The sequence below is a fragment of the Anguilla anguilla genome, chromosome 3 (assembly GCF_013347855.1).
Source record: "Anguilla anguilla isolate fAngAng1 chromosome 3, fAngAng1.pri, whole genome shotgun sequence".
In the NCBI taxonomy this organism is placed as follows: Eukaryota; Metazoa; Chordata; class Actinopteri; order Anguilliformes; family Anguillidae; genus Anguilla; species Anguilla anguilla.
Window position 1 is genome coordinate 36,195,445 of NC_049203.1, and position 21,112 is coordinate 36,216,556.

The 21,112-nt window shown below is 41.1% G+C and overlaps 1 protein-coding gene across 1 annotated transcript in view; it reads left to right on the forward strand.

Annotated features, from left to right (window-relative positions):
• Positions 1-21,112, forward strand: part of LOC118222800 (titin-like) — a 210,973-nt gene that overhangs the window by 164,665 nt on the left and 25,196 nt on the right. Inside the window, 8 exon segments of the mRNA XM_035408657.1 lie at positions 685-882; positions 974-1,270; positions 1,354-1,941; positions 2,027-2,329; positions 2,780-16,192; positions 16,195-19,887; positions 19,980-20,276; positions 20,387-20,974. Of these exon segments, the coding sequence (XP_035264548.1) occupies positions 685-882; positions 974-1,270; positions 1,354-1,941; positions 2,027-2,329; positions 2,780-16,192; positions 16,195-19,887; positions 19,980-20,276; positions 20,387-20,974 (19,377 nt within the window).

Below are 21,112 nucleotides of genomic sequence, written 5' to 3' on the forward strand. Positions count from 1 at the left end.
ATTTCCCAGTGAATTGTGCACTCTCAAAGTTTTTTGTCGATTATAACTGACAAGTGATTTGAAATGCAAGAACTAACATTAATAAAAAAATAATGATGTACAAGCATAAGCAGTATTTATGATGGGTTTATCATGCTTGGCTTTCTCTAACTTGGAATTAATATTTACTTATATTGTGGATGACTGACCAAATATGTTGAGCTATTAAAAATTCCAGTGCAGCAGTGAACACTGTGAATGATGGTGTTTTATGAATTGACAGTATGCACCAAAGGGTTCTTCTGTCCTTTACCGCATTTCTTATAGAGAAGGAATTTGCAAAAACAGTGTTGCCTCTAGAGTGAGTAGGTATAATTCAAAGGCCATGCATTCTACATTGTTTAATGAAATTGTATAACGCTTGTGTCAGTACTGCACAGGCATAGGGAAGTATCTCCTTGGAATTTTGTAATATTACATTATACAGATAGTTTGGACTGCTGTTTTTATTTTGCATTAAGTTGTATAATTCATGTAAAATATCAAATTAACCATTATATACTACATCATATAGTTAATTTAATATTTTAAAAATATTAAATGAACTGGTGTATAATCATTTTAGTACCTGTGCAAATCTTATTAATCATCGGACATTTTAGTGTTTTTCAGTGGGTTTAACAGAGTACCTGGCCCTTTTTTCAGGATATCATGTTGAATTCAAGGAAGGGAACAGTCTGATGTGGAAGAGAGCAAGCAAGACTCCTCTAAGAATGAAGGAGTACAGAGTGACTGGATTAATTGAAGGCCTTGAATATGAATTCAGAGTCATGGCTTTGAATATGGCCGGTGTAGGAAAGCCAAGTAAACCTACTGACCTCCTTGTTGCACTGGACCCAATTGGTAAGTTGAACAATTTTAACTTGATCAGTGTGATGTGGGTAATTTAAAAATGTCAGTAACGTGGATTTTTTCTTATGTAATTTCTTTCTAGACCCGCCTGGTAAACCTGAAGTTATTAGCCTTACAAGAAACACTGTAACACTTACCTGGACTGCACCTAAGTATGATGGTGGCCACAAACTGACTGGCTACATAGTTGAGAAACGAGAACTACCTGCAAAGACTTGGATGAAGGCAAACCATGTGAATATCCATGCTTGTGCATACACAGTGACAGATCTACAAGAGGGCAGCAAGTACGAATTCAGAATACGAGCTAAGAATGCAGCTGGAGCAATAAGTGCACCATCAGAGCAAACTGACACTCTTGTGTGCAAAGATGAATATGGTAAGATTTTGGTTAGATAAATATAAACTAACCATAAATCTTGTCAACGATTATTCCAAAACCTGTTCTTATTATTTTAACAGAGCCACCAACCATAACCATGGATCCAGCTGTGAAGGAGGGGCTTACAGTCAAAGCTGGTGACACTATTGTAATAGCTGCAACAAGCATAATTGGAAAGCCACCTCCAACCTCTGTGTGGTCAAAAGGTGAAAGAGAGTTCAAGCCATCGGATACTGTCCAAATAGCAAGCACTCCAACATCTTCTGTGCTATCAATCAAGTATGCCAGCAGGAAGAATACTGGTGACTATGTAATTACTGCCAGCAATCCATTTGGCATAAAACAGGAATCTGTTAAAGTAAAGGTTCTTGATGTTCCGGGACCCCCAGGACCTATTGAAGCCAGCAGTGTGTCTGCTGAAAAAGCCACATTAACATGGCTGCCACCAGATGAGGATGGAGGCTCTGCCATCAAATCTTACACTCTTGAGAAGAGGGAAACCAGTCGCCTTCTTTGGACTGTGCTAGCTGAGAATGTCATGGACTGCCGGTTTGTCGCCAGCAAGCTTATCCAAGGCAATGAATATATCTTCCGTGTTTCGGCTGTGAACCAGTATGGTATTGGTGATGCAACACAGTCTGGCCCAGTGAAAATGGTGGATTGCTTTGGTAAGTTGTGTCATATACAATTCAACATGTATGCATTTGTTCAATTGCATTGCAAGTCTAAATGTTATCTAACTCTGAATTCCAGGCCCACCAGGCCCTCCATCAAAACCAGCAGTTGACAATGTGAGCAAGAACTCTGTCACCATTTCATGGAAGAGGCCAGTTAATGATGGAGGAAGCGATATCAGAGGCTACAGTGTTGAAAGAAAGGAAAGGAAAGGTTTGCGATGGGTTAGAGCATCAAAGAAAAGCATCTCTGACCTCAGATACAAAGTACAAAGTCTCAGTGAAGGAGTTGAATACGAATTCCGAGTCACAGCAGAGAATAAAGCTGGCTTCGGAGAACCCAGCGAACCATCACAACCTGTGTTGACTAAAGATGTGACGTGTAAGTAAATATGCACTTCAGACAAAACATTACTCAGTATGAATGTATGAACAGAGCTGTTGACTAAACTAGAGGTTTCACATAATTTACTAGCATTGTCCAGAGAAGGAATGGTTTAAATCATAGGGTGGTCCCTCTCTCATCATGCCAGAGAAATTGTTCTAGTTGATGAGGCACATACAATCTGGTACTGTCTGAGTCAGATATACATGAATTGTGCTCCAGCAATGCAGTGCCTACACAAGTTAGCAGACTGAAGAGTATTTTGGAGATGTATTATTTTTAAGTCATTTGCCGAATCAACAGGGAATATAGCTTATCTGACAGACCTATAAATGTATAGTATGTATAAAAGATTAAGCAATAAAGGAAACATGCTTTGATTTAATGCATTTTATACTTTACCATTGATGGCATATTTTTTATTTATATTTCCATTTCAATTTTTAGATGTACCAGGGCCGCCATCCAACCCAAGAATTACTGATACTACCAAAACTACAGCTACATTCAACTGGGGCAGGCCCCACTATGATGGTGGTCTTGACATCATAGGATACATTGTTGAGCACAAAAAGGAAGGAGATGAAGACTGGATTAAAGACACTACTGGCACTGCATTACGAATTACTGAATTTGTTATTCCAAACCTGCAACCAGGAGGGAAGTATAATTTCAGAGTCAGTGCAGTTAATGCAGAAGGAGTTGGTGAACCAGCTCAAATTGAGGAACTTGTTGAAGTTGTGGATCGTGAGGAAATTCCAGACTTTGAACTTGATGCTGAATTGAGAAGAACCCTTGTTGTAAGGGCTGGATGCTCCATACGTATTTTTGTACCAATCAAAGGTCGCCCAACCCCTGAAGTAACTTGGATGAAAGAAGATGTACCTCTAAAAGGCCGTGCTCACATTGATACCACAGAGTCATATACTCTCCTGGTTATCCCTGAATGCTCAAGACAAGATGCTGGAAAATACATTTTAATGTTAGAAAAATGTTGCTGGCAAGAAACAGGATTTGTTAATGTCAGAATTTTGGATTCGCCTGGACCACCAATCAACTTGAAGCCAAGAGAAATTAATAAAGAGAGTATTACCCTCCAGTGGGAAATCCCCATTATTGATGGTGGCTCAAAGATTACTAATTACATCATTGAGAAACGTGAGGCTACACGAAAGGCATACTCCACAATAAATGCAAACTGGCAGAAATGTTCTTTTAAAGTTCCAAATCTGACAGAAGGAATAGAGTACTACTTCAGAGTAACAGCAGAAAATGAATATGGTATTGGTCAGCCAGCTGAAACTCCTGAACCCATCAGAGCATCTGAAGCACCCACAGCTCCTGATAATCTTATTGTCTCCGATGTTACCAAGGACTCTGCAAGTCTTTCTTGGACAAAACCAAAGCACGATGGTGGCAGTAGAATTACTGGTTATGTTGTTGAAGCTCAAAAGAAGGATGCAGAAGAGTGGTCCCATGTTGCTACAGTGAAGGCTCTAGATTATACAGTTAAAAATCTAAGTGAAAATGAGGAGTATGTATTCAGAGTAATGGCAGTCAACAGTTCTGGCAGAAGTTATCCTCGAGATAGTAGACCTGTTCTTATTAAGGAACAAACTATGGGACCTGAATTTGACCTACGTGGAATCCACCAGAAATTAGTCATTGCCCGGGCAGGTGATAACGTGAAGATTGATATACCTGTTTTGGGTCGTCCAAGACCATCAGTTTCTTGGAAAAAAGAGGATAAAGACCTTAAGCAGACACAAAGAATAAATGTTGAAAATACTCCAACTTCAACTATCTTGAATATTAGTGATTGCAAAAAGGAGGATGGTGGTTCGTACTCCATGACAGGAAAAAATATACTTGGCACAGTGACAGAAATCATTACAGTTCAAATTCATGACATCCCTGGGCCTCCTAAGGGGCCAATTAAATTGGATGAAATTTCATGCGACTACATCATAATATCATGGGATTCCCCTGACTATGATGGAGGTGTACCAATTAACAATTACATTGTTGAAATGCGGGAAACCACAGGTACATCATGGGCAGAATTAGCAGCAACAGTCATTCGAACAACATTCAAGGCTGCTCGTCTAACCACAGGTGTAGAATATCAGTTCCGTGTTAAAGCACAAAATAGATATGGTATTGGGCCTGCAATCATATCAGATGCTGTGATTGCTGCTTATCCATTCACAGTACCAGAGGCTCCAGGTACTCCACAAGTAGTAGCCTTTACTAAAGATAGCATGACAATAAGTTGGAATGAACCACCTTCTGATGGTGGAAGCCACATTTTGGGATACCACATTGAAAGGAAGGAGAGGAACAGTATATTGTGGCAAAGGATCAGTAAAGCCCTGGTAGTGGGAAATATTTTCAAATCTACAGGACTGACAGATGGTATTGCCTATGAATTCCGTGTTGCAGCTGAAAATATGGCAGGTATAGGCAAACAAAGCAAGTCATCGGAGCCAATGTTTGCCCTTGATCCAGTGGATCCACCAAGTAAGCCAGTAGCACTCAACATTACAAGACATGCAGTGACTCTTCAGTGGAGAAAGCCTGAAAGTGACGGTGGGTTCTCAATAACTGGCTACACAGTAGAGAAGAAGGACTTACCTAATGGACGCTGGTTGAAGGCTAATTTCAGCAACATCCTGGAGACCACGTTCACTGTAAGTGGTCTGAATGAAGATGCTTCCTATGAATTCCGTGTCCTTGCCAGGAATTCTGCTGGTGCTGTAAGTAACCCATCTGAACCATCAGACCCCATCACCTGCAAAGATGACATTGAGGAGCCAAGGATAACAGTTGATAGTAAATTCAATAATGTCATAGTAGTGAAAGCAGGGGACGTTTTCAAACTTGAAGCTGATGTTACTGGCCGACCACTGCCATCCATGGTTTGGACTAAAGAAGGAAAGGAACTTGAAGATACTAGTAAATTAGAAATTAAAACAACAGATTTTTCATCAGTTTTGATCAACAAAGACTCTTTAAGAAGGGATGGTGGTACATTCACTTTAACTGCAAGTAACCCTGGTGGTTTTGCTAAACAGGTCTTCACTGTGAAAGTTCTTGATAGACCAGGTCCACCTGATGGACCATTAGCTGTTACAGATGTCACAGCTGAAAAATGTTTCTTGTCGTGGTTACCACCTTCACATGATGGGGGAGCAAAGATTGAACATTATATAATTGAAAAAAGAGAAACGAGCAGGCTTGCGTGGACAAATGTAGCATCAGACCTACAAGTTAACCGTTTTAAAGTGACAAAGTTGCTGAAAGGAAATGAATACATCTTCAGAGTCATGGCTGTCAATAAGTATGGTGTTGGAGAGCCCCTTGAATCAGAGCCAGTTATTGCAGCAAACCCATATGTGCTTTCTGATGCTCCGCAAACACCGGAAGTAACAACCATCACAAAGGACTCGATGGTTGTTTGCTGGGGACATCCAGAAAACACAGGTGGGAGCAGTATTTCGAACTACATGATTGAAAGAAGAGACAAAACTGGTCTTCGCTGGGTTAAATGTAACAAGAGGACCGTGACTGACTTGAGATACAAAGTGTCTGGACTCACAGAGGGACATGAATATGAATACAGAGTTATTGCTGAGAATGCTGCAGGCTTAAGTGCACCCAGCCCTTCAAGTCCATTTTACAAAGCCTGTGATACCATATTTCAGCCAGGCCCTCCTGGTAATCCAAGAGTACTTGACACAACTAAGTCGTCCATTACTCTTGCATGGCACAAGCCAGTATATGATGGTGGTTCTGATATAACAGGATACATTGTTGAGACCTGCCTTCCTGAGGAGGATGAATGGACAGTTGTAACCCCCAAGCAAGGATTAACATCTACATCCTTTACCATTACTAACCTGAAAGAAAACCAGGAATATAAAATCAACATTTCAGCTATAAATTGTGAAGGAGTTGGAGAGGCAGCCTCTGTTCCTGGATCACCAAAAGCAGAGGACAGGCATCTTTCTCCAGAAATTGAGCTTGATGCTGATCTTCGAAAGGTGGTAAACATCAGAGCTTGCAGCACATTGAGACTGTTTGTACCAATAAAAGGAAGACCAGCTCCTGAGGTGAAATGGTCAAGAGAAAATGGAGAGCCTATTGTGAGAGCCGCAATTGAGACTACAACATCTTTCACATTACTAATACTTGAAAATGTTAGTAGATTTGACAGTGGAAAGTATATGCTAACAGTGGAGAACAGCTCAGGAAGTAAGACAGCATTTGTTAATGTTAGAGTACTAGATACACCTGCAGCCCCACAAAATCTTATGATAAAGGAAGTTACCAAAGAATCAGTCTCTCTCACATGGGATCCACCTCTCATTGATGGTGGGTCAAGAATTAGGAATTACATTGTGGAAAAACGAGAATCGGCAAGAAAAGCATACTCCACCGTAACAGCAAGTTGCAGCAAAACAAGCTGGAAAATTGGACAACTACAGGAGGGAAGCAACTATTTCTTCAGGATTTTAGCTGAAAATGAGTTTGGAATTGGTCTTCCTGTTGAAACAAGTGAGGCCATCAAAGTATCTGAAAAGCCACTTCCACCAGGCAAAGTCACTCTTAAAGATGTCACAAGTAATAGTGTAACTCTGTCATGGGAAAAACCAGACCATGATGGAGGAAGCAGAATAACAGGCTATGTTGTTGAAATGCAAAGTAAAGGAAGTGAAAAATGGACACAATGTATGGTTGTGAAAGTAAATGAAGCAGTGGTTACAGGCTTGACTCAAGGTGAAGAATATATGTTCCGCATATCAGCTTGTAATGAAAAAGGAACAAGCGATCCTCGCCAGCTGAATGTTCCTGTAGTTGCTAAGGATCTTGTGATAGTTCCAACATTCAAGCTGTTTTTCTCCACATTCAGTGTTCTGGCTGGAGATGACTTAAAGATAGATGTTCCCTATGTTGCTCGTCCAAAAGCAGTTGTCAGTTGGTACAAAGATGGCACACCTCTCAAGGAAACAACCAGAGTTAATGCTCAAACAGCAGAAAGGAATTTGTATCTTGTGATAAAAGAGGCATGCAGAGAGGATGTTGGACAATACACAATAAAACTTTCAAATGCAATTGGTGAAGCAACAACAGACATCAGTGTTGTTGTTCTTGACAAACCTGGCCCTCCAACTGGACCAATAAAAATAGACGAAGTCACTGCTGACAGTGCAGTTCTATCTTGGCAGCCCCCAGAATATGATGGTGGATGTTCAATCAATAACTACATTGTAGAAAAGAGAGATACATCGACGATTAACTGGCAAATTGTGTCTGCAACTGTAGCTAGAACAACAATTAAAGCAGCCAGGTTGAAGACTGGCTGTGAGTATCAGTTTAGAATTGCAGCTGAAAACAGATATGGAAAGAGCTCTGTGCTTGTCTCAGATTATGTGGTTGCTCAGTACCCATTCCAAGTTCCAGCTCCGCCAGGAACCCCCTCTGTAAATGCTTCTACAAAGGACAGCATGGTAGTGGTGTGGACTAAACCAAATAATGATGGTGGAAGCAAGATATTAGGGTATCACATTGAAAGTAAGGAAAGAAACAGTATTCTTTGGGTGAAACAAAACAAGACACCAATCCAAGACACAAGGTTCAAAGTTGCTGGTCTTGACGAAGGACTTGAATATGAATACAGAGTTTATGCAGAAAACATTGTGGGCATTAGCAAACCCAGCAAGTTGTCAGAATGCCATGTTGCAAGAGATCCTTGTGATCGCCCTGGCACCCCTGAGGCTGTTATTGTCACAAGGAATTATGTTACACTACGGTGGACAAAGCCAGAATATGATGGAGGCAGCAAAATTACTGGCTATATTGTGGAGAAGAAGCAGTTGCCTGAAGGGCGCTGGATGAAGGCCAGTTTCACAAATGTTATTGTAACTGAGTTCATTGTCACTGGGTTAGTTGAAGATCAGAGATATGAGTTCCGAGTCATTGCAAGAAATGCTGCAGGTGTGTTCAGCGATCCATCAGACAGCACCGGACCTATCACTGCAAAGGATGAAGTAGATCCACCTCGTATTAATATTGATACACAGTATTCTCAAACTATTGTTGTAAATGCCGGAGAAACTTTCAAAATCGATGCTGAAGTATATGGCAAACCAGTACCCACAGTACATTGGATGAAGGGAGATCAAGAGCTAGCAAACACAGCTCGCCTTGATATTAAAAACACAGACTTCACCACTTGTTTGACTGTTAAGGAAGCAATCCGCATTGATGGAGGTCAATACACTCTTCTGCTGAAAAATGTTGGTGGAGAAAAATCTGTTAATGTCAGTGTCAAAGTTTTAGATAGACCTGGTCCACCCGAAGGCCCTATTTCTATCTACGGCGTCACAAGTGATAAGTGCAGCATTGCCTGGAAACCACCTCAGCAAGATGGTGGCAGTGACATATCTCACTATATTGTTGAAAGAAGAGAGACAAGCAGATTAGTCTGGACAGTTGTTGAATCGAAGGTACAGACATTAAATCTAAAAATAACAAAACTTTTGACTGGAAATGAATACATCTTCCGTGTATTAGCTGTTAATAAATATGGGGTTGGTGAACCCCTTGAATCTGATGCAGTCATTGCCAAAAATCCATTTGTAACTCCTGATCCTCCTACGAGTGTTGAGGTTTCAACTATAACAAGTGATTCAATGGTGGTAACCTGGGAGAGACCTTCAAACGATGGTGGAAGTCCAATTACTGGATTCGTTATTGAAAAACGTGATAAAGAAGGAGTCAGATGGACCAGATGCAATAAACGTGTAGTTAGTGAGCTGCGCTTTAGAGTCACAGGACTTCTTGAAAATCGCAGCTATGAATTCAGAGTTTCAGCTGAGAATGCAGCTGGAGTAGGACAGCCAAGTACCCCCACTATTTACTATAAGGCCTTAGATCCAATTTTCAAACCAGGTCCACCAAATAATCCTAAAGTGACTGATGTGTCAAGAACATCAGTTTTCCTTGTATGGGGCAAACCTATTTATGATGGTGGTTCTGAGATTCAGGGATATATTGTTGAGGTATGTGAGGCCACATCCGAAGAATGGATAATGTGCACTCCACCAACAGGAATTACACACACAAGATTTGAGGTTGAAAAACTCCAAGAAAAACATGAATACAAATTCAGAGTTTGTGCAATAAACAAAGCTGGTGTTGGAGAACATGCTGATGTCTCTGGAAAGATTCTTGTTGAAGATAAAATGGAAGCACCAGATTTGGAACTTGATCCTGATCTCAGAAAGATGATCAGTGTTAGAGCTGGAGGTTCTCTCAGATTATTCATTCCTTTCAGAGGGCGACCTGCTCCTGAGATCAAATGGGGCAAGGCTGATGGTGAAATCAGGGATACAGCACAGATTGACACTACAAGCAGTTACACATCTTTAGTAATTGAAAATGTTGATAGGTTTGACAGTGGAAAGTATACAGTCACTGCAGAAAATGCCAGTGGAACAAAGTCTGCTTTCATCAGTGTCAGAGTACTTGATACACCAAGTGCGCCTCTTAACTTTACTGTGAAGGAAATAACAAAACAGTCTGTAACACTTACTTGGGAACCTCCTGCCTTGGATGGTGGGGCCAAAATAAAAAATTATATTGTTGAGAAACGTGAAAGTACTAGAAAGGCTTATTCAACCGTTGTCACGGACTGCCATAAAATGTCATGGAAGATTGAACCACTTCAAGAGGGGTGCAACTATTTCTTCCGGGTTCTTGCTGAAAATGAACATGGGGTAGGTTTACCAGCTGAAACTCCTGAACCCCTGAAAGTGTCAGAAGTACCACAACCTCCTGGCAAAATCACTGTTGTTGACACAACACGTAAAAGTGTCTCATTAGCTTGGGAAAAACCTGAACATGATGGTGGCAGCAGAATTATTCACTACATTGTGGAAATGCAGGCCAAAGATGATGAAAAATGGTCTGCCTGTGCACAAGTAAAAACAGTTGAGGCAGTTATCAGCAATTTAGCCCAGGGCGAAGAATACATGTTCAGAGTTATTGCTGTGAATGATAAAGGACAGAGCGACCCAAGAATCCTTGCAATGCCAGTTCAAGCAAAGGATCTTGTCATTGAACCAAATGTGAGACCTGCTTCCAGCAACTACAGTGTTCAAGTTGGTCATGATCTCAAAGTTGAAATACCAATTGCTGGACGTCCTAAACCAGTCATTGTTTGGACAAAGGATGGGTCAGCTCTTAAACAGACAACAAGAGTTCATGTTGTTGATACTGACCACCACACAACTCTGAGCATAAAAGAAGCAACAAGAGAGGATGGTGGTATTTACAACATTGCTGTTTCAAATGTCCTTGGACAAAAGGAGGCAAATATTGAAATCATCACACTTGATAAACCTGGCCCACCAGTTGGCCCTGTAAAGTTTGATGAAGTCAGTGCAGAAAGCATCACAATTTCTTGGGACCCACCAGCATATACTGGTGGCTGCCAGATTTCAAACTATGTTGTGCAAAAGAGAGATACAACTACCACCAACTGGAATATTGTTTCTGCCACAGTGGCAAGAACCACTCTGAAGGTGTCTAATCTGAAAACAGGAACAGAATATCAATTCAGAATATCCGCTGAAAATCGATATGGCAAAAGTTATGCTTTAGACTCTGATGCTGTTATTGCACAGTATCCTTACAAAGAACCAGGTCCACCAGGGACTCCATTTGTCTCTTCACTCTCAAAGGATTACATGGTTGTGGAATGGCACAAACCAATATCAGATGGAGGAAGTAGCATTATTGGTTACCATCTGGAAAGAAAAGAAAAAAACAGTATCCTCTGGACAAAGATTAATAAGACACTCATTCAAGATACCCGCTTTAAAACCAGTCCTTTGGAAGAAGGTATTGAATATGAGTTCAGAGTCTATGCTGAGAATATTGTTGGCATAGGAAAATGCAGCAAAGTCTCTGAGGGCTGTGTTGCACGTGACCCGTGTGATCCACCTGGCACCCCAGAAGCCATCTTAGTAAATAGGCACTCCATAACACTTCAATGGGCTAAGCCTGTGTATGATGGTGGCAGTCTGATAACTGGCTATGTTGTGGAGAAACGAGACCTTCCTGATGGACGCTGGATGAAGGCTAGCTTTACAAATGTGATTGAAACTACATTTACAGTAACTGGTCTGACTGAAGACTGCAAGTATGACTTCAGAGTCATTGCCAAGAATGCAGCTGGAACTGTCAGTAAACCATCTAATAGCACTGGGTCCATCACTGCAAAGGATGAAGTTGAGCCACCAATATTCTCCATTGATTCAGAATACAGTCAGCCTATTGTTGTTAATGCAGGAGATACATTTCAACTTGTTGCTGATGTACATGGAAAACCAGTACCCACAGCCCAGTGGTTCAAGGGTGATAAAGAGATTGAAAATACAGCTAGATATGAGATTAAGAATACAGATTTCAAGGCAATGATTGTCATTAAAGATGCAATCAGAATTGATGGTGGACAATATAATCTGCACCTCACAAATGTAGCTGGCTCAAAAACTATTCCTTTCCAGGTCAAAGTACTTGACAGACCAGGACCGTCTCAAGGGCCCCTTAACATCACTAACGTAACATGCGAGAAATGCACACTTTCATGGCTTCCTCCTCAACATGATGGAGGCAGTAATGTTTCTCATTACATTATTGAGAAGAGAGAAACAAGCCGTCTTGCTTGGACTGTAGTTGCCAGTGATTGCAAAGCTACTATGATGAAAGTAACAAAGCTTTTAAAAGGAAATGAATACATTTTCCGTGTCATGGCTGTCAATAAATATGGCACTGGTGAGCCTTTAGAATCTGCACCAGTGATAATGAGAAATCCATTCGTTCCACCTGCGTCTCCAAAAGATCTGGAAGTAACAAATGTTACAAAGGATTCCATGACTGTTTGCTGGTCCAGACCAGAGACTGATGGTGGAAGTGAAATTGTTGGCTACATCATAGAGAAGAGAGACAGAGCTGGGATCAGATGGACAAAATGTAACAAGCGTAGAGTCACAGACCTACGATTCAGAGTAACAGGTTTGACAGAGGATCATGATTATGAATTTAGGTTATCTGCTGAAAATGCAGCTGGAGTTGGACAACCAAGTTCACCAACAGAGTACTGCAAAGCCTGTGATCCTATGTTCAAACCTGGCCCCCCAAGTAATGCACATGTGGTAGATACCACCAAAAATTCTATTTCAATAGCATGGGGGAAGCCAATTTATGATGGTGGCAGTGAGATTCAGGGATATGTTGTGGAAATATGCAAAGCTGATGAGGAAGAATGGACTATGTGCACACCACCAAGTGGCCTATGTATTAATAAATTTGACATTACTAAACTCACAGAACATCAAGAATACTTGATCCAAATATGTGCTATAAATAAGATAGGTGTTGGTGAACCAGCTTCTATTCCTGGAACAGTTAAACCTGAAGACAAAATGCTTGCCCCAGAAATTGAACTTGATTCAGAGCTAAGGAAAGGAATTGTAGTCCGAGCTGGAGGATCCATGAAGATCAACATACCTTTCAAAGGAAGACCCACTCCAGAGATTAGCTGGTCTAAAGATGAAGGGGATTTGTCTGAAAAGGTACAAATTGAGAAAGGTCTGGACTATACCCAGCTTTCAGTTGACATTTGTGACAGGAGTGATGCTGGAAAATATACTCTTAGTTTGGAAAACAGCAGTGGTTCAAAGTCTGCATTTGTCTTTGTTAAAGTCTTGGACACACCAGGAGCACCCATTAACCTTGCAGTTAGGGACATAAAGAAAGACTCTGTTACTCTTGTTTGGGAGCCACCTTTGATAGATGGAGGAGGAAAGATCAAAAACTATATTGTTGACAAGCGTGAATCAACCAGAAAAGCTTTTTCCAATGTAACTGATAAGTGCACTAAAACAAGCTTTAGGTTGGGAAATCTTACTGAAGGGACTATATATTATTTCAGAGTTATGGCTGAGAATGAATATGGAGTTGGCTTGCCTGTTGAAACAACAGATGCAGTTAAGACATCAGAAGCTCCTCTGCCAGTAGGAAAAGTAACTTTGACTGATGTTACTAAAACCACTGCCTCACTAGCATGGGAAAAACCAGATCATGATGGTGGCAGTAGGATTATGGGTTACTTAATCGAAATGCAGCCAGAAGGCACAGATACATGGGTTGTAGCTACAACAACGAAAACATGTGAAGGCACTGTAAGTGGACTAAGTTCTGGTCAAGAATATCTATTCCGTGTAATGGCTTATAATGAGAAAGGCAACAGTGACCCAAGAGCTTTAGCCACTCCTGTTATTGCCAAGGATGTGACTATTGAACCCAGATTCAAAATGCCATTCAATACCTTTAGTCTTCAATCTGGTGAAGACCTAAAAATAGAAATTCCAGTCATTGGTCGTCCAACACCAAAGATTACGTGGAATAAAGATGGACACGCCCTAAAAGAGACAACAAGAGTAAATGTTTCTAGCACCTCCTCTTCAACAGTTCTTTGTATCAAAGAAGCAAACAGAGATGACACTGGCAAGTACACAGTCACTGCTACAAATAATGCTGGCACCACAACAGAAGAAATTGGAATTGTTGTTCTTGAAAAACCTGGTCCACCAACTGGTCCCCTAAAGATTGATGAAGTAAGTTCCAACTTTGTCACCATTTCATGGGAACCACCAGTATACACAGGAGGGTGTCAAATAAATAATTACATTGTTGAAAAACGAGACACAACGACCACAGTCTGGCAAATTGTATCGGCAACAATTGCAAGGACAACAATTAAAATTACCAAGTTGAAAACAGGGACAGAATATCAATTCAGAGTTTTTGCTGAAAACAGATATGGAAAAAGCTCCTCTTTAGACTCTGAAGCAGTGGTTGTACGGTATCCTTACGATGAACCTGGACCACCCAGTGTCCCAATTGCCACATCAGTGACAAAAGACTACATGGTTATTGAATGGAAAGCACCAGTTAACAATGGTGGCAGTCCAGTTCTTGGCTATCATCTTGAACGGAAAGAAAGGAACAGCCTTCTGTGGACTAAATTGAACAAGTATATAATTCCTGACCCTCGATTTAAGACTAATGGTCTTGAAGAAGGTATTGAATATGAATACAGAGTCTATGCAGAGAACATTGTTGGCATTAGCACAGCAAGCAAAGTTTCTGAGTGCTTTGTAGCTCGTGACCCATGTGATCGACCTGGTACCCCTGAGGCTATTGTTATCACCAGAAACTATGTGACACTTCAGTGGACAAAACCACAATATGATGGCGGAAGTATAATAACTGGATATATTGTGGAGCGGAAGAACTTACCTGAAGGTCGGTGGATGAAAGCTAGCTTCACCAATATAATTGAGACTGAATTTACAGTAACAGGTTTAACAGAAGACGAAAGGTATGAATTTAGGGTAATTGCAAGGAACTCAGCTGGTATTTTTAGTGAGCCCTCTGAAAGCACTGGACCAATCACTGCAAGAGATGAGATTGAAAGCCCGACTGCTTCAATGGATCCAAAGTACAAAGATATAATTATTGTTAATGCAGGTGAAACTTTTGTTATTGATGCTGACATCTGTGGAAAACCAGTGCCTGATGTCGCATGGTTAAAGGATGGAAAAGAAATTGATAAGGCCACACCAAGAATGGAAATCAAAACCACCATTCAGCGCACAGTGCTCATAGTTAAGGACTGCATTAGAGTGGATGGAGGACATTATTTACTCAGTCTTAGCAATGTTGGTGGAACAAAAACAATCCCAGTCACTGTTAAGGTTCTCGATAGACCTGGTCCACCCGACGGTCCACTCAAAGTGACTGGTGTCACTGCTGATAAGTGTTATCTATCCTGGAGCCATCCTTCACATGATGGTGGTGCTAGTATCTCTCATTACATAATAGAAAAGAGAGAAACCAGCCGTTTATCTTGGACAGTTGTTGAACCCAAAATTCAAGCTGTGAGTCACAAAGTGACCAAACTCTTGACAGGCAATGAATACATTTTTAGAGTCATGGCAGTTAACAAATATGGCATAGGTGAGCCACTTGAATCTGAGCCAGTAATAGCACGTAACCCATTCAAACCACCAGGTCCCCCTTCCATACCTGAAGCAAGTGCTATAACAAGGGATTCTATTGTTCTGACATGGGATCGTCCAGAAGATAATGGTGGGTCAGAAATTGACAGCTACATTCTAGAGAAACGTGACAAACAAGGCATTAGATGGACTAAGTGCAACAAGAAAAGACTGAATGACTTACGATTTAGAGTAACCGGACTTACAGAAGGACATTCATACGAGTTCCGTGTCTCTGCTGAAAATGCCGCTGGTGTGGGACAACCAAGTCAACCTTCAGAATTTTATAAGGCCTGTGATGCCACATATCCTCCTGGTCCTCCAAATAATCCTAAAGTAACTGACTACTCCAGTACAAGCGTGTCCCTATCTTGGAGCAAACCCATCTACGATGGAGGAGCTGAAATAAAGGGATACATTGTTGAGATGAAAGAAGTTGCTGAAGATGAATGGACTACATGCACACCTCCCACTGGTGTACAAGAAACACACTATACTGTAACAAAACTTAAGCAAAATGCAGAATATAATTTCCGCATCTGTGCTATCAACCTTGAAGGTGTTGGAGAACATGTTGATGTACAGGGCTCTGTGATTGCAGCAGAGAAACTTTACGCACCAGAGATTGAACTAGGTGCAGATCTTAGGAAAGTTGTCTCTGTCCGTGCAAGTGGAACACTTCGCCTTTTTGTCCCAATCAGAGGACATCCTGAACCTGAAGTGAAGTGGACAAAGCAGAGGATCTTCTACCTGAACGTGCACAAATTGAGGTGACAAGTTCATACACTATGATTGTCATTGACAATGTCAACAGATTTGACAGTGGGAAATATGTTTTAACTCTGGAAAATAACAGTGGCACAAAATCAGCATTTGTCAATGTCAGAGTGCTGGACTCACCAAGTGCCCCTCTGAACTTTGAGGTTAAAGATGTAAAGAGAGATTCTGTAACTCTTTCTTGGGAACCTCCTCTTATTGATGGTGGAGCTAAGATAACCCACTACATTGTAGAGAAACGAGAATCTAAAAGAATGGCATATACCACTGTCACAAACAACTGTGTGAGGAATTCATTCAAAGTTGATGAGCTTCAGCAGGGAGGAATTTACTACTTCCGTGTTATGGCTGTTAATGACCATGGTGTTGGTTTAGCAGCTGAAACTAAAGATCCAACTAAAGTTTCTGAAGCTCCTTTATCACCAGGTAAAGTTACACTTGTAGACGTGACTCGCAAAAGTGTAACTCTTTCTTGGGAGAAGCCTGATCATGATGGTGGCAGCAAAATCACATGCTACATAGTAGAAATGCAAACAAAGGGAAGTGATAAGTGGACTGAATGCTCTTCAGTTAAAACACTGGAAGCAACCATAGATGGCCTTACAGCAGGGGAAGAATACTCCTTCAGAATATTTGCTGTAAATGACAAAGGGAAGAGTGATCCAAAACAGCTTGGAGTTCCTGTGATTGCTAAGGACATTCAAACTGAACCTATCATTGATTTGCTTTTTAACACATTCAGTGTTAAGGTTGGAGATGATCTCAAAGTTGATGTTCCTTTTAGAGGGAGACCTGTACCTGATGTTTCCTGGAAGAAAAATGGTCTTCCTTTAAAGCAGACAACTAGAGTAAATGTTCTAACATCCAAGACTTCAAGCAAAATGACCATTAAAGATGCTTCTAGGGAGGATGTTGGGAAGTATGAAATTACATTAGCCAACACAGTAGGCACCAAAACAGCTGAAATTACCATTGTTGTTCTTGATAAACCTGGCCCGCCAGGTGCAATCAAAATAGATGAAGTCAGTGCTGATTTTATATCATTGTCATGGAACCCACCAGAGTATGATGGAGGGTGTCAGATCAACAACTATATTGTGGAGAAGAGGGATACTACCACCACAAATTGGCAAATTGTTTCAGCCACAGTTGCAAGAACATCAATTAAAGTTCCCCGATTAACACAGGGCACAGAATATCAGTTCCGTATTTGTGCTGAAAATCGTTATGGAAAGAGCCAATGTGTTGATTCCCAAGGCATTGTTGCACAGTATCCATTTATGCCACCTGGTCCACCAACAAAACTGCATGTTGCCCATGCAACAAAAACATGCATGCTGGTCAAATGGAACTTACCTGCAAGTGATGGTGGAAGTGCTGTCCTTGGATATCACCTAGAATTTAAAGAACACAGCAGTATTCTTTGGACAAAGATTAACAGAGGCCTCATTCCTGATACACAGTTCAAAGTGACTGGAATTGAAGAGGGCCTGCTGTATGAATACAGAGTCTATGCTGAAAACATTGCTGGTATTGGAAATTGCAGTAATGCCTCTGAGCCTGTTGCTGCAAGAGATCCATGTGATCCTCCAGGTCAACCTACAGTAACAAACATCACTAGAACATCTGTTTCTCTGTCTTGGACAAAGCCAGAATATGATGGTGGAGCCAAAGTCACTGGTTACATAATTGAATACAGGGAGCTTCCAGATGGTCGTTGGCTGAAGTGCAATTTCACAAACGTTCAAGAAACATACTTTGACATTACAGGCCTTACAGAAGATCAACGATATGAGTTCCATGTCATTGCAAAGAATTCTGCTGGTTTGTTTAGTGAGCCATCTGAAAGTACAGGCCCTGTCACAGTTAAAGATGATGTTGATCCACCACGAATCATGATGGATGACAAGTTCAGACAATTATTGGTGATCAAAGCTGGAGATTTATTGAAAATTGAAGCAGATATCGCTGGTCGTCCTCATCCAGTTGTTTCATGGTCAAAAGATGGTAAGGAGATTGAGGCTAAAGCTCGAGTTGAAATCTTCTCAAGTGACACCAGCACTGTGTTAACTGTCCGAGACTGTATGAGAAAAGATTCTGGACAGTATGTTTTGACTCTACAGAATGTTGCTGGTACAAGATCATTAGCAGTAAATTGCAAGGTCCTTGATAGACCCGGACCATCAGCTGGACCACTGGAGGTAACTGGTCTCACTGCCGAAAAATGTACTTTGAGTTGGGGACCCCCTCAAGAAAATGGTGGGGCAGAAATTTCACACTATATTGTAGAAAAACGTGAAACAAGTCGCCTTGCCTGGACACTTGTACATGGAGACATGAAAGCAACAACATGCAAGGTTACTAAGCTACTCAAAGGGAATGAATATATATTTAGAGTTCTAGGTGTGAATAAATATGGTGTCGGTGAAGCCCTCGAGAGTGATCCTGCCAAAGCCCAGGATCCATTCACAGTCCCAGCTGCACCCACAAATGTTGAAGTTACCAGTGTGACAGGCGAAGCAATGACAATCTGCTGGGAAAGACCAACCAGTGATGGAGGCAGTGATATTTGTGGCTATGTTATTGAAAAACGTGAGAAGACAGGTCTGCGCTGGGTTCGTGTGAACAAAAAACCTGTTTATGACCTCAGGGTTAAAGCATCAAATCTCCGTGAAGGATGTGAGTATGAGTACCGTGTTTATGCAGAAAATGCTGCTGGATTGAGTCGTCCAAGTGAGCCTTGCCCTCTAACTAAAGCAGAGGACCCAATTTTCTTACCATCCCCACCTGCTAAACCAAAGATAATTGATTCAACTAAGAGCTCTATCACTCTTGCCTGGAACAAGCCATTGTTTGATGGTGGTTCCCCAGTCACTGGATATAGTGTGGAGTACAAAAACACAAAGGATGAGGATTGGGTGGTGGCAGTTCATAACACAAAGAACACAGAGTTCACTGTTGTTGGGCTAACATCTGGAGCAGAATATGTGCTTGCAGTTAGATCCATTAACAAAATTGGTCTTAGTGACCAAAGCACTGCTTCTGATCCACAAGTTGCCAAGGAAAGGGAAGAAGAGCCAGTATTTGAAGTAAGCAATGAAATGCGCAAGACACTGATTGTCAAAGATGGTAGTTCATTTACCCTAACTGTTCCATTCAGAGGGAAACCAGTGCCAAATGTGATGTGGAATAAAGCTGATGTAGATCTGAGAGTGAGAGCAAACATTGATACAAGGGATACTTGCACATCAATAACAGTTGAGCAAGCCACAAGAAATGACTCTGGAAAGTATACTGTGACGTTACAGAATGTTGCTGGGAAATCAACCCTGACACTGGTTGTCAAAGTTCTGGATTCCCCAGGTCCCCCCTCTAATGTTGCCGTTAAGGATGTCACAAAGAACTCTGCCATAGTGACATGGGATGTACCAGAAAATGAGGGTGGTGCACCTGTCAAGAACTACCTTGTTGATCTGCGTGAAGCAAGCAAAAAAGGATGGACAAGAATCACAAGTAACTGCCACCGCTTAACCTATAAATTGACAGACCTTCAAGAAGGAGGAGTTTACTATTTCAGAGTTACTGGTGAAAATGAATATGGAGTTGGCATGTCTTCTGAGACTAAAGATGGGACTAAGATTACTGGTATGCCATTTTACTTTTACTTATGTTACAATTAATCTTCATTAATGTCTTTTCTTTCTTTAATTTTTATTAATTATATTTTATTATTTCAGAAAAACCAAGTCCTCCTACAAAGTTTGGCGTTACAAATGTAACAAAGGACAGTGTCACATTGGCGTGGAATAAACCAGAACATGATGGAGGTAGCAGAGTCACTGGATATCTGGTTGAAGCTCTTGAAAAGGGTCAGCAGAAGTGGGTGAAGTGTGGTGTTGTCAAAACCACCCATCAATTAGTTAGTGGCCTGAGGGAAAATGCTGAATATTTCTTCAGAGTCCGTGCTGAAAACCATGCTGGTCTCAGTGACCCCAAAGAAATGATTATGCCTGTGGTTGTGAAAGATCAACTAGGTAAGCAGAATTTTTTTACTGATGTTAAATGAAGTATAATTCATTTTATATAACATTGTGCTATTGACATCATCAATCAATGTCATTATTTTGCCTTCTTTTACATACAGAGTCCCCGGAAATTGATATGAGGAACTTCCCTCACAATACCGTGTTTGTCAGAGCAGGATCAAACCTAAAATTTGAGATCCCACTTACTGGAAAACCTCTGCCAAAAGTGTCTCTTTCAAAAGATGATGTGCCTGTGAAATCTACAATGAGATTCAACTCTGAAGTAACACCAGTGGGCCTCATCATTAACCTTTGTGAGAGTATTGCTCTTGATGCTGGCAGATATGACATCACTGCATCCAATACAAGTGGAACTACCAAGTCATTTGTGAACATTGTGGTACTGGACAGACCAGGGCCTCCTGTTGGTCCCGTTGAAATCAGTGATGTCACTGAAGACAGTGTGAACCTAAAATGGTTCCCTCCTCTATATGATGGTGGCAGCCCAATCACCAACTACATTGTAATGAAGCGTGAAACAACTTCTGCTCACTGGATAGAGGTGTCATCTGCAGTTGCCAGGAGCACAATAAAGATCATGAAACTGACAACTGGGGAGGAATATCAGTTCAGGATCAGGGCGGAAAATCGCTTTGGCATCAGTGAACACACTGATTCGCCAACTGTATCTGTAAAATTACCATACAGTAAGTAATATGTGTTTCTTCTTTTTTTATTTTTTTTAATACATGTTTTCTGATACATTAACCTGCAGTAGCAGTAGGCATGGGAATCGGCTTTTAGGTACCAATGTAAATATTGCAATTCTGTAAGTATTGCAATTT